At 46.1% G+C, this 14694-nt stretch overlaps 1 protein-coding gene across 3 annotated transcripts in view; it reads left to right on the forward strand.

Moving 5' to 3' along the window:
* The window catches only part of LOC148033315 (phosphatidylinositol-3-phosphatase myotubularin-1-like), a 244047-nt gene that overhangs the window by 195397 nt on the left and 33956 nt on the right, over nucleotides 1-14694 (forward strand). For all 3 annotated transcript variants that reach the window (XM_087681221.1, XM_087681219.1, XM_087681218.1), the window contains exons 17-18: nucleotides 12947-13006; nucleotides 13087-13151. In XM_087681221.1, the coding sequence (XP_087537347.1) occupies nucleotides 12947-13006; nucleotides 13087-13151 (125 nt within the window). The remainder of the gene's footprint in view (nucleotides 1-12946; nucleotides 13007-13086; nucleotides 13152-14694) is intronic.

The following is a 14694-nucleotide window of genomic DNA, read 5'->3' on the forward strand; positions in this document are numbered from 1 at the left end:
GTTTAAAGTGACCCTTCTTGCGACAATGATGGCATTCAACATCCTTACCACGTGATTTACTGCGTCCCTTGCTATAAGATGTTCCTTTCTACTGTGATCTGCCCCTAGTATGCAAAGCACTGGAAAACTTACTGGATGCATTGTTTTTCCAATTCATTTCTTCCATGAGTAGAGCACTCTCTACATCAGCATACAAAAGCATCGCATTAGAATTGTTCATAGCAGTCCTGAATGTATCCCAATTTCGAGGCAACCTCCTGGCTGAAAATGGAGTTAAACTCACTCAACTGAGTAGACATTGCTGTATCCTCTTTCATACGCAAATCCAAAAGATTTTTTAGGCAGTAAACTTTGCTTGCGGCACTCTTTTGGGCATACAATTCTTCCGGTCAAGTCCAAATAGCATAGGCAAAATCTAAACCTTCAATGTTGAATAGCAAGGCATTAGAAATTGATACCTTCATGGTTTAGGGTGCAAGCTCATTTAACTCATCACAGTCTTCATGTTCCATATCTGCGGGCTTTGCCCCTTTGGTCTTAATCGGTCTTGCCTGCTTCTTCTGCAACAGGATGTTATAGCACTGTTTTTGCCAAACTACAAAGTTATTTGCTCTTTCAAGCTTCTTAATGTGCATGAGATGATTGTTGTCACTGTTTCCGGCCATGATTTTCAGACCAAATGTGACAAAAAAATTCAGCAAATGCAAGCCCAACTTGTCACACAAGTGATCGAGGTACAAACAAGTACCAACCAACAATAAATAACCACGTAAAAGCAGAAATTTCAAATCTGCAAATAAATTTTTAGAAGCACTAAACCTTGTGCTAGAGCACTCCACAACTGATTACAGCTGTTCCAAGACAAATACATAAAATTACATGAGAAGTCCCAAATTTTAGCTGCAATTACTGTTGTACATGCACCCACAGGCAGAAAATTTGACACACATTGTCAAAAGCCCCAAAATTTTGTGCTCAAAGCATCAACCATACATCTCCACTGTCTCTGACATGCATATAATAGGCAAGTTTTGCCAAAATAGAGCAATTTCAGCAAAACTCCTAAAATTTTCCAAGTGCTAGGTGTCCAAATGGCGCACAAATTTCGCCCAAACAGCAAAAGCCCCAAATTGCATGGGTCTGGTGTGCACAAATTTCATTGAAATTGAAGAAATTTCACTTAAATGTGAAAAGCCCCAAAATTTCACGGGCAAATGTGCATTGATTTTGCAATTTCCGAGTCAGATTGTCCACTTCTGCAATAAAGTTCCCAAATCCAAGAAAAGCCCGAATTTTCTTGGGGAAAATTTGGCTTTGTGCCTTTGCATGTGAACACCTGATGAAGAAGAAAAAAAGAGGATGTTGACCTCTGCCCATTTTCTCCTGGCCTTGCGTGCCACGTTTGTGGCAACTAGTCTTGCTCGCCAGTCCGCGTTAGCATGGCTGCTGTCTCATTTGCAGCTTGAACCTGGTTGCGTGTTGCAGGGCTGGTCGCGTACTACCGTTTAGCCTAGTAAACCTTCCATGTCGCCTAGTTGGTTGCATGCAGGTTGTTGTTCGTCCAGTTGCAAGTCGCATGCCGCGTGTCGTCTACAGTGTTTTGTCTTTAGCGTGTGGCTTGAGCTTGGTCTTCTCAAACACATTTCCTAGTACTTGCGACCTGCCAACTGCCGTTCCACATCTGGGACTTGAAGCTCCTGCTTGCTTGCACTTCTTGCTCGCCTAACTCGCATCATTGTCTTAAGGAAGCGTACACAGCCTGTATGCTCTGATACCAGTTTGAAGTGAGTGATGTGCAATGGCAATTCAATGTCCTGTGATGAAAATGTCAGGTAGAGAGCAAAACGTGAGCAAGAGTAGAGAGTGAGAGTCAGAGAGAGAGATGCACAATGTTATTGGGTACAATTTGTTGTGTGTACCTCTTTAGGTTTTAGATAGATATATTTGAAAGTACAAATGTGCTAAGGGTGTGTTCACACCCGTGCACTTTTTTTCTTTTTGCAAGTAAAATGTGGCTGATTATATTAGTCAAAACAACTGATTACAACAGAATGCTCATGCTCAACAGATTAACTGGAGCTGATGCAAAGTCACCACTACATCATGTATACAAGCCTCTCAAGGCGGTCTAGGGGGGATGGGGGCAAGAAGCCATGGGGGGGGGGGGGGGTACATCGCCAGACGGGACTACTTGCCTGTATCACAAAGAATAGGCCCTGGCCACCCCAAGTACGCATGAAGTGACCACGGAGCTCCCAAGGAGCCCTGGACTCGCCTTGCGCCTAATCCCATCGGCCGCGGAGGGAGTGAATGATGGAGGTCCATAGCTTTGCTAAGGTCGCAAGTGCTGAAAGTCTCTCTCCGCCGAAAGCCACCTGGCATCGCGCCTTCCAGATATGCCATCTAGTAAGGCTCCCTATGATCTCCCATACCTCACAGCGGTCTGCTGTGGGCTCCAGTACTTGGCGGATGGGTAAAGCCTCCAGACCAACCACTGCGCATGACCTTGCCTCGATCATGAATATCGTGTCCTACATCCCGGCCTCATACAAAAGGTGACGGCCCTAGGTAACTGCATGCTAACAGAAAGATCCCCATGAAATACACCCACGGTTGGGGGCTATACGTCGAAGGATATGGCATGCTCCTCTCCACACAAGCTGCACCTCCTCACAAGACCAAAGGCAGTGCTTTGGGGTTTCTAGAGGCTGCTGTGTGCAGCGCTTACAACCTCCCTCCTTCTGCATCTGGGCAAGCCAGCTTCCCACCGCCAAACCTCCATGTGTCACCAGCCATGAAAAATACGACACCCTCCTCGGCCTCCAGCTATCCCATAGATGGCACCAGAAGGTCTGTCGGAAGGCCTTCGTGATGCTGTGCTCTGCCTAGTGCGTGCTACGTGACGGCGCCCAGTCCATATCCTTTTGCATCAGTACACGTCTGCCAATCCTGGCAGTATACTCTAGGAACTTGGGCCAATTTTTGGCAACCGCAGAGGCCGGCCATAGCCACTCTCCTGGATCCCACTCCAGCTCATCAAGTGGTCTACCCTCCTAGATCCAAAGGCGCCACTCCTTGACCTCCATCCAGAAAACATAGGGGTCCAGTCGCCAAGTCTTCCCCTGAAGACCCACCACCCGAATCCTCCTCCATGACCCGTGCACATATAAAAGGCACAATAGCCCTTTATTCCCAACATTTTTGCCTTTTGATTTACTATTACTTCGGTCTTAACCTGCTCTTGTAATTGTTCCAACTCTCGTCTCATAATTCGTAACTCAAAGCGAATCATGAGATGAATTTCTTCATATTTCCTTTCATTCATGGTACGTGAGGTCTTTCGATGCTTGTTAGCTGTTGGGGAGATGGTCTAATGATGAATCCTACAGTCATACGTCTTGTACCATATGTTCTTAGAAGGGGTGTTAGACATTGCTTCCATGGATGGTTTTGTTAGTTTTTGATCAGATTCGTCTCCCGAAAATTCATTTGCCACGGTTTGATGCTTAAATTTGTCTGCATTATCCATTCCTCACACACTGTGCAGCTCCACTCAGCTTTTACTTTACACCCGTCAAATCAGAGAAATGTCTGCGATTCCTGCAAATTTTCAAGTTTTCCCTAAACCCCTTACAAAATTTTGCAGGCTCAGTATTCTTTCACAACCCCAAATTCCTTCACACTGTTTACAGTCGTTGCAAAATACAAGTTGCAGCCACAGTCACTGCATTACTGCATAACAGATTCACGTCAGTGTGTGGTCTTCTATCTGGTCAATTTCGAGTCCAAAGGGTATAGGAGGGAGATGACATCTATGCTTCACACCAATGGTGCTAGAGACGATGTCTAGAAGTCCTCCTAGGTATCTCATGCTACCTAACACCATCTTGTATAGTGTGTAGATGCCTGAAATCATGTCCAATGGGATACTGAGTCTCTGCAGCCTCTGTGGTAGTCTATCTCATGGAACTGTATCGAAGGCTAGAATCTAGAAAGCAGCAGTAGAGTCTGTTCTTCCTAACTTTAGCCTGCTTAATCATGCCCCTCAAGGTGGAGATGTGGTCGTGTAGAGAATCCCTGTTTGAGTCCAGCCTATGCTACTGCCCTCAATCTCCCTCTCTCTGCGGTATGTGGCCTCTTTGGTTTTGGCTTAACTGGGGTACTTTTGTTGGCCATTGTTTCTCCTGTGGCCACTTGGGTCACTTCATGGTCAAATGTCTAGATAGAAAGAGTACCTTGGTGGATCAGCGCATGGACAAAGACTAGAACACGCTCTCACCTTCTAATTAGCAGCAAACTATATAGTGCAGTTAGTCCAAAGGCAAGCAATTGGCTCCTTCCTTAGTTTTGGAAAAACAGGGCTAGGGATGGACGCTTGTCGCAACAAGGGAAAAGTGAAGGAGACTTCAATGCCCCCAACACCTAGTGACCCTTCTTCCTCACAAGAACCCTCCACACTTGTATTGCCGAGACCAATCCTTTGATGCATCCACGGGCCACGGCTCGAGTTTCTACCCTTGCCTTCAAACAACTACAATAGCAACACTTTAGCTAGCCACCATGTGTCAGTGGTATAAAGACAAAGGATCTGCAGTCCCCCTGAAGAGCGACATCAACCACAGCTTGCTTGTGGCCTTTGATACTTTTGGTGGAGTCATCACTCCATGGGATTGCAAGTATCTTGATTCCACCTCCCACACTATAGATGTGCCTTCATTCTCACGGGCAGAACATCGGAGGCCCAACACCTTTGTGGTGTTGTGGGACTTCTTTGAGGATGGTGTATTTGAGACATTGGTGGTAAAGGCACAAGCTCACAGGACAAAATCCTGATAAAACTCTTTATTCGTGTTGGTCTAGTTCCAGGGTGTCTGTTGCACTCTCATCTTCTTGCAGTTACTGAATCCATTGTCCTTGGTTTATACATGATGGTCTAAAGCCACATTGACTTTGTAATATCATTATCATGGACTTTTTTTCATAATTAATATAATTAGCTATTACAAAAACGAGAATCCCTGTTTGAGTCCAGCCTATGCTACTGCCCTCAATCTCCCTCTCTCTGCGGTATGTGGCCTCTTTGGTTTTGGCTTAACTGGGGTACTTTTGTTGGCCATTGTTTCTCCTGTGGCCACTTGGGTCACTTCATGGTCAAATGTCTAGATAGAAAGAGTACCTTGGTGGATCAGCGCATGGACAAAGACTAGAACACGCTCTCACCTTCTAATTAGCAGCAAACTATATAGCGCAGTTAGTCCAAAGGCAAGCAATTGGCTCCTTCCTTAGTTTTGGAAAAACAGGGCTAGGGATGGACGCTTGTCGCAACAAGGGAAAAGCGAAGGAGACTTCAATGCCCCCAACACCTAGTGACCCTTCTTCCTCACAAGACCCCTCCACACTTGTATTGCCGAGACAAATCCTTTGATGCATCCACGAGCCACGGCTCGAGTTTCTACCCTTGCCTTCAAACAACTACAATAACAACACTTTAGCTAGCCACCGTGTGTCGGTGGTATAAAGACAAAGGATCTGCAGTCCCCCTGAAGGGCGACATCAACCACAGCTTGCTTATGGCCTTTGATGCTTTTGGTGGAGTCATCACTCCATGGGATTGCAAGTATCTTAATTCCACCTCCCACACTATAGATGTGCCTTCATTCTCACGGGCAGAACATCGGAGGCCCAACACCTTTGTGGTGTTGTGGGACTTCTTTGAGGATGGTGTATTTGAGACATTGGTGGTAAAGGCACAAGCTCACAGGACAAAATCTTGATAAATCTCTTTATTCGTGTTGGTCTAGTTCCAGGGTGTCTGTTGCACTCTCATCTTCTTGCAGTTACTGAATCCATTGTCCTTGGTTTATACATGATGGTCTAAAGCCACATTGACTTTGTAATATCATTATCATGGACTTTTTTTCATAATTAATATAATTAGCTATTACAAAAACGAGAGAGAGAGAGAGAGAGAGAGAGAGAGAGAGAGAGAGAGAGAGAGAGAGAGAGAGAGAGAGAGAGAGAGAGAGAGAGAGAGAGAGAGAGAGAGAGAGAGAGACGCGGGCGCCTGCTCTCGTCAGCAGTCGGACCTGTTCCGCTGTCGTCCGCTTACCCTGCGGGCTCCGTGCCTGGTTTGCGCCTGTCCGCCCTGCGCATCAGGGTTTCTGCCCGCGCCCGATCCCTTCCCTGCGCCGTTGCTGCCTCGCCCCTCCTGCAGTCGGACCTGGGCCCTGTTGAACGTCGCCTCCCCTGCCTTGGTTCGTCACCTGTCCAGCCCTGTCGTCCTCTGCCTCCCCTGTGGTTCGCCCTCTTGCACGTGCACTGTCAGGGTTGTGCCCTGTCACTCGCGATATTGGGACAGGCTACGACTAAAGCCGCTTCTCTAGTGCATATCCTGTTTTGCCTGAGAAGGCGAGAGAGAGAGAGCGAGAGAGAGAGAGACGCTGCCCTTGCCCGTCAGCCACCGTGGTGGTCGCCCCAGACTTTTAACGCCTGCAACCTGTCCGTGTGACGTCCTGAGGGTCGTCCTCCGCCATGTGCGCAACCAGCTTATAGGGGCGCAGATTTCTAACTCAGCCGACACTGATCTGCACTGTGCGTCAGTTCTTCTTCGAGATCAGCTCGTCACACACGATGGCTGGTTTGGATCTGGATTTCATAGACCAAACGGTGGCAGCACTTGGCCCGGATTCTGATGCTGAGGAACCGGAGGATATGGTTCTGTGCATTGAAGAATTGCCCCCGGGTCCTGACATCCAGCCTGCGGGTAAACGTACCAAGCATACCCCGGAAGAGATAGGTGATACTCAGGATCGTTCCTATGCGCAGGTTGCTTCGGATTCTGTGGACTCTCAGGAGGTGGACTGGGAGCATCTGTTGGAATTTGCCAACACTCTGCTTGGCGAATATGTTCAACATAATCAGGAAGCCTTCTTTGACTCTGCTCCAGACGATGTTCTGGAAGCTACCGTCGACCCAAAAACTGTCCTACGCTGCTTTTCGGTATTTTATGATCGCGCGGTGATACTCTTCTTCACTGTTCGCATCTCGCTGCTTTCCCGTATTCGCCAATGGCTACAGAGTCTGCTACAAGGGGAATGTGTTGAAGAGATTTTTGTTGGATCCCGAGGATTTTTTGAGGTCCTGTTGAAAACAGAGACGCACCGTGCTGCTCTCCTGTCTAAATTGCCTTTGTTTTTTGATTGTCGGTTGGTTCATGTGGTTCCATGGCGCCTGATGGCAGATTTTCAGCGCCTCCTGCAACGTGAATGCCCTGTGTGGGTAGAAGTGGAAAATTGTCCGGCTGTTTATTGGCCGCTATTGAAGGATGCTATGGCCGCTGTGGGCACGGTTCTGGTCCCTCCCAGTCTGAGGGCTGTGAATTGCAACCGCTTGTGCATGTTATGGGATACTGCAAGTAAACGGCTTGCTTGGTTAGGCCTCAATTGCTCTGGCATGCATCCATTACACTTTCGTTTGAAATGGGGCAATTTTGCAAGCCATTGCTTTTCCTGTGGACAGTTGGGGCACTTTATGGTTGAATGCCCAGAGCAACAACACGTTTCAGATGCGGGTCATATTGCTCCGCCCATGGAAGATATGGTGTGTGATGCTCTGTCGCTGGATACTATCCACCCGCCCCAAGTTTTGGCCAAAGGTAAACAACAGGTTTCGGGTCTGGATTCCCGTGCCACTGATTGGGTTGAAGTACGTGCCAAAAAAGGCAATAGGATTGGTGCTGGCATGGAGAGTACTGTGCCTACTACCTCACAAGACTCCATGCGTACATATATGCGGAGGAAGGAAATGATGTCTTCCGAGCGCTCTGCTCCTGCTATGGTTTCCTCAGCCCCCCGTCATCTTCCCGCCAGGAAAATATATTCGGATCGTCTAAAGGGTCCACCTGCACAGTTGGCCTTTGATACCAGAGGCAACGTCATTACTCCGTGGAACCGTCGTTACCCACGTTCCAACCCCAAGCAAGTAGATATGCCGTCTACTTCCAAATCTGGTCCTCAGAACTCTTTTGCGGTGTTGGCGGATTTCTTGGATGAGGGAGTCTTGGACATTCTCGCCGACAAAGTCAAATCGAGGCAAGCTGTGCCTCGTACCTGATTGTGTTTTGTATACACATGAAAATAGCCACATGGAATGTGCGAGGAATTTGTTCTCGCCATAAGGAACATGCCATGTGGACTGCATTGTATGAGAATCAGTGGAATGTCCTGTGCGCTGTTGAGCACAAGAGTCACGGTGACGCCGGAAAAGTTGTGGATTGCCATGGCTTTCGTTTGTTCTATGGAGGAACACAGGCCATGCATTATTCGGGTGTGCTCATGATTGTACATGCCAAATATCAGCCTGTTCTTATTAAAAATGATGTTCATGGCCGCTTTTTGGTGGTTGAAATCTTATTCGAAGGGGAAATCCTATGGTTACTTGGCCTCTATGCTCCAAATGATTCGTTATCTCGCCGGGAGCTTTGGTAGACTTTGCAGACTTCCTTGTCACTTGGTAGACGGGGCTTCTTCATGGGGGATTTCAATATGTGTGTTGATTCTTCCCAGTCTACATCGGAGCACTCGGTCATGGATGCGCCGGAAAGTCGTATGTGGCAAGAGTTGGCTCTTGCTGTTCTTAAGCAAGATCTTTGGTCCTGGCTACACTCGTCTTCTCTAGGCTTTACTTTCCATTCGGCCCAGGATGCCACAACATGGTCGCGGTTGGACGGTATATATATCTTGCAGAATGATGATTTTCTGCCTGAGATGCTCGAAATAAAAGTGTTGCAGCAATATGCCTTGTGGGACCTTCCCTCTGCAATTCGAGTTGCTTGCACAACCCATTGCCCCTTTCAAGCAATTTCTGGAGAGACTCCCTTTGCGTTTCAACTCGTCCTACTTAAAGCATACAATCTTTCAGGGCTATATGCAGCAATTGCTTGACAGATTCTTCTTGGACTTTTCCTCTCAGGGCACTGCGTCATTTGAAAGATTGCTCTCTAATGTGCAGCGGGTTGCTCGGCAATATGGGATCTATCATGCCTCTCTTTGTCGGCGCCGTCGACAGGCAGCGGAGGACCTGCTGGTTTTGGTTCGCTCCCTGCTGGTGGACACTCCGGATGATGCATTTCTGCTTGCACTGGCCATGCGGGTGGCCGATCTTATTAAAGAATTCCAGTTAAAATCGTATCAGCAGGCCAAATTGCAACATCTGACAGAGACTTTGCAAGATAGTGCATGTCAGACCTATAAGTTCTTTCGAGCTCTCCATGCCTCTCCTGCTCGAGAGAATATGACCAGACTCGAGGATGCACAAGGCCACCTTATCCTGGATCCACAGACTATTGTGCATATGTGCACGAATTATTTCCGTGACCTTCTCGGTTCCGCTTCTCCACCTTCAGTCCAAATTACTCAGGCCCGTTCGGTTTTTTATGACCTGGTCCGCAATCAGCTTCCGCAGGACATGCAAGCTACTCTGGAGTCAGATATTGGTGAAGCAGAGGTTATGGACGTCTTGTTACACTTACCCAAAGATAAAAGTCCGGGTTGGGATGGTCTCACCAATGAGTTCTTTGAAGCTTTCGCTACCCAACTGGCGAAACCATTGCAGGCTTTGTTTCAGCAGGTGTGGGAAATGGGGATCATGCCTTCCTCATGGAAACAAGGACTTATTAAACTGCTTCCAAAAGTTCCTTCGCCATCTAAGTTGACACAGTGGCGCCCAATTTCTTTGATGGGTTCAATGTACAAAATCTTTTCCAAAGTAATGGCGAATCGGCTCCATAAGCATCTCCCTGCCCTTGTGCACCCTCTCCAGTATGGTTTCATTAAGGGCCGAAATATTCTACACAATGTTTTGAATGCCCAATTGGCCATTGATTATGCCCGGCATTCTAACTAGGAGGTAGTACTGATTCAACTGGACCTGGAAAAGGCTTTTGACTATCTGGATTGGTCTTTCGTTTTGCTGACCTTATGTCTGCTATGGGCTTTGGTGCTCGGATGTCTCGTCTGATCTACACCATTAGTGCTGCGGCGTCTTCGCGAGTCATGCTGAACGGAGGTGTTACTGAGCCATTTGTCCTTGCCCGTTCTGTCAGACAGGGGTGCCCTTTGAGCCCTTTATTCTTTGCCCTTGCGACACATCCAGTTCTTTCCATGTTATCACATATGGCCGCCTGTTCCTAGTTGGCCGGACTGTCGCTTCCTACAGGACAACACTTCATTAGCCAATCCCTGGTGGATGATACCTTTATGATTTTGCGTGCGGACAAGGATAACCTTCGAAAAGCATTGGATGTTTGGGGTCTCTTTGGTTAGGCGTCAGGCCTTCGTATCAATGCGCTCAAATCAGCCATTCTAAGCTGCACGGAGTCGGATTTGCAGTCCTTGGACTGGCAGGGTCTGGTTGTTCCTCGAGGTTCCATTGTCAGGCATCTTGGATACCCTTTGGGTGTTGATGTTCCCCCAAAACAGCTTCTATAGTGGATTTCTCAGAAAATGGTGGCCAAGTTTATGTATTGGAAGTCTCAGGCCTGGCCCTTTCATGTTCGCCTCAAAGTAGCCCAGATAATTATATTGCCCATGCTCACATATTTCTTGCCATTGTTGCCCTGGACTCCTACGACTCTGAATGCTCTTACTCAGTCTATTCGCTTCATGCTATGGAAGAAGGACTCATTGCATGCAGGTATTTCCTGGATCTCGTGGTCGCATGCGTGCACCCCCAAATGCATGGGTGGTGGAGCTATTTTAGATGCCCAAACTCACATCCAGGCACTTCGTTGGTCCCTTTTCCGCGCCATGTGCTCGGATCATCATCATCCGTGGGTCACTATCGCCCGTTATTTCCTTGAGGGCCATGGGCTTCGGCATGGGAATACCCAACTCCGGAGTTCTTGGTGGCACGTTCTTAATGCTGATTCGCGGTTTTCCAGTTCTTCTTCATCGCTGCTTACTCATTTGGTGTGTTCCTGGAAACACGTCCTTCAAAAGGCTCAGTGGCACCCAACGGAGAATCGCTTGGCTACTAACTCTTTTCAATTGGAATTACTGGCAGTCTCGCGTTTACTTTCGTGGGAAGGTAAACATGAGCTTAGACCACAATTCGACCGGATGGCACGTTTGGGCTTGTCTTCAGTTGCGGATGCCACCCTTGCCAGTCGCAATGTGCTTATATCGTTTTGTACTGCTAGGAGGCTTTTCAGGATCCCTCGTGGATATAGGCCTTTATGGGAACAGCTTTTGACGGTGCTCCAGAGCAGACAACCCTTTCCTGCTATTGCTTCGGATCATCCCTGGCAGGATTGGGACCTACAAGGCCGGCTGCATTTGAGCAAAGCTTCTGCTAACCAAGTGTATCATCTTCTGATTAAAGATAATCAATGGCTAGTTACCAAAGCAAATGCTTTATGGGGATTGCGTAAATCCCGGTCATGGTGGAGGGCAACTATGATGGAGGGCTGGGTTAACAAGACACCCTTTAAATACAAAGTCTTTCTTTGGAGAGTGATGATTGGGGGTCTTCCGCTTGCTTCGGCTCTTTCCAAGCGACGAATCTCCAATGGCACCTGTTTCTTTTGCACCACTACTATGGAATCCGCCCGCCACCGATTTATTTCTTGCCCCGTCGCTACGAAAGTCTGGTTTTTTTTGTCGTCTGTTTGGCGAGGGGTGGTTGGTATCACACTGCGCCCCTCTCATTGGGTTTTTGGCCGGCCCAAATACCCTACTCCCGCACAGCCACATATGAAGCTCATGTATCACTTTCTTCGATACTGGGGCTGTTGGCATAACTGGACCATTCGGAATGCTTTTCTGTTTGACTCCACCCATAATGTTCAGCGGCATATTGTGAGGCTTAAGGGCCTCTTGTATTGGCAGTTAGCTCTTCTCCATCGTTCTGATTTGCTCTCTACGGAGGACTTCCGTCCTTGGCATATGGCAATTTCCTCCGCATCCTTGCCATGACATTGTAACTTGTAGTACTTAGCACCTCTTCACATGATGGCTTGGATTGTCGTCATGTATCCTGTAATCAAGTAATCTTGTATTTTTTTTCGTAATTAATACAATTACCTTTTACGAAAAAAAAGAGAGAGAGAGAAAGAGAGAGAGAGAGAGAGATGAAATGAAATGATATATTAACGTCTGCAAAAAGGCAAAAATGACCTATGCGACCATGGGTTACAGTCATTTGTATGATGATACAAGTGTGAACTGTCTGGAAAACAGTAAATGGAAATGTAATAAACACTACAAGAAGACTAAAAGCTATAAGGGAAACTCTAGCTGGAAAATTAAAGACTCCTAGCTGATATGATCTCATGGGGATATAGAGGGCTGACTTTGAGGAATAATCTCCTGTATCTGTCAATGGAAATGTAATCAACGCTTGCTTCGAGGTCTGGGATGTCTCGATCCCCTAGCTGGACAGTTTGATCAATCAATACCCCCTATGTATGTGTAGATAACTGAAGCTGTGGCTGTGCTGAAACTTCCTGGGTCTCTCTCACAAAGAAATCTGTATGCTGCCTTTGGATGGGATCTTGGTGTAGTGGAGCTGTTGTACTTCTTTTGGGGGGGGAGAGAGACAGAGAGAAAGAGAGAGAGAGAGAGAGGTGTCTGTGTGTACACGTACACATATATAGACATGCGTGTGCACTTGTGTACATATACATATATATAGATGTGTGTGTGTGTGTGTGTGTGTGGATGTAGATATTTATTAGGTTGCTGATGATTTTGGCAGTGGAGCCTGGACAAATAGAATGTCTGATAGAGTAGAGCGTGGCTATATCATTTATGAAACTAGAGCTTAGCCAATATCTTTTTTCAAATCATATCTTAACAATCTATTTGATGGACTGTAGGAGAGAAAATGTACATTATTTGTATGTTCCAGTTTTACAGATACCTGGATGTGCTGTTTTCTTCCTTTGCAGTGGGTGGATTGTGTGGCTCAACTTTTGCGGCTTTACCCCCGTGCATTTGAATTCTCTTCGGTAAGGACTAATAGCTCTTTCGGCCAGATTTAATTTCAGTTTCCTACCCTATATATAATTTCAGCATGCTGTTACTGCAGGCATTCCTAGTGGAGATGATCGATTGTGTGTTTTCATGCAGATTTGGTAACTTTCTATGCAACAGGTATATTAACAAGTTAAGGTGGAACTTCTTTGGTTTTTTTTTTTTTTTTTGGGTTTTTTGGGGGGGGGGGGGGGGGGGGGTGTGCAGGGACCAAGTTCAGTTGTGAAGTATTATACTGCTACAAATAGGGCAATCTTCAAGATTATGATGCTTTCCAAGAGAAGTGTTGATCTGAAATGCTTATATCATGCTTAAATCTTGAGATTTTTCCTGGTGCTTTTAAAGAAAACATGCTTCAAAGAAATATATTAATAACAAAGGTCCTTTTAATAAAATTTAGAAACTCTTAATAATGATTTCAAATGTGAAATAGTTTACTATCGTCTTGGAGATGTGAGATGTGTTGTTGTGGTTTAAGTAAACAACACCTACCTAAGCTTGATAGTTGCAATCTAAGTACGTACTAAGATAAATGCTGATTTGGAAAGCTTTTATCATTTTTAAATCGTGAGGTTAAGTATATGCATGGTCCTTTTAGTAATCTGAGCAACTCTTTTATGTCATCTATTAAATCATGCTATACATGCATATTCTCCATGGAGAATCACACTCAAAGCCCATGCAAGTAGGCACAAATATGACACAAATGCCATTAAACCTTCTTTTTTTTCTTTTTTGTGGGGGGGGGGGGGAGGATTCAAAGTACTTTTAATTCATCAATGTAGTTTTTCTAGTTCATATACTTGGTTTATTTTGCAAATTTTGAGCTCCTCTTTGAACAATAGAGAAGAGATGCAATTTTCTAGGATAAGTGCTTTTGTTCCTGAAATTCCAGTATTTATCCCATTCAATTGGGTCATGATGCTCCTTGATTTATCAATGTAGTTGTTGTGGTTCATACACTTGGGCTTGTTTTTATAGGAAGGATTGCTTCATGTTTTGTTCTTCTACAGTGACTTTATGACATTTGTGCTTGGGTGGTGGTCTTTTGGAGTAGAAAACATCATGTTTATTTTGCAAGTTTTGAGCTCCTCTTTGAGCAATAGAGCAGAGATCCAATGCTCTAGGATAACTGAATTGGGTCATGATGCTTTCTGATTTATTTATTCACTCGGCTATGTAGAAATTACATGGCACAATGTATAGAATCCATGCAAGGAGTAGAGAACACATAGTAAATATGAGAAGAAAAGAAACTACTTTAATTTCAAACGAATTGATACAAAGATGGCTCTGTCCACCCATGTGCTTCCACTGTGAAGCTTAGATGGCGATCCAGATAGATGATAGGCAAGAGCTTAAGGCTAGCTAGAAGAACTCTGACTGAGTGAAGGACTGATTGATGATGGATTTAGAGGGGTCTTCCTTTTATAGCACGGAAAAGTAGTTAGGAATATTCCCTTTATCGTCGCGGGTCTCCCCGTCAAGGGGACCGTTGGCTCCCTTGCCCCCCCCCCCCCCCCCCCCAAGCTAGGGGCCATTTCCACAGCTCACAGACCCCAAAACAGGGGCTTGTGATAACGCCCATACCTCGCAACTTGATGCATTGTGTCTTGACTTGCTACCTGCATAAGTACTCTATCTAATCCAAAGGCTAGATCCA

This window comes from Lygodium microphyllum, chromosome 7, assembly GCF_053477565.2.
Source record: "Lygodium microphyllum isolate KBCC chromosome 7, Lygodium_microphyllum_v1.1.10, whole genome shotgun sequence".
Taxonomy (NCBI): domain Eukaryota; kingdom Viridiplantae; phylum Streptophyta; class Polypodiopsida; order Schizaeales; family Lygodiaceae; genus Lygodium; species Lygodium microphyllum.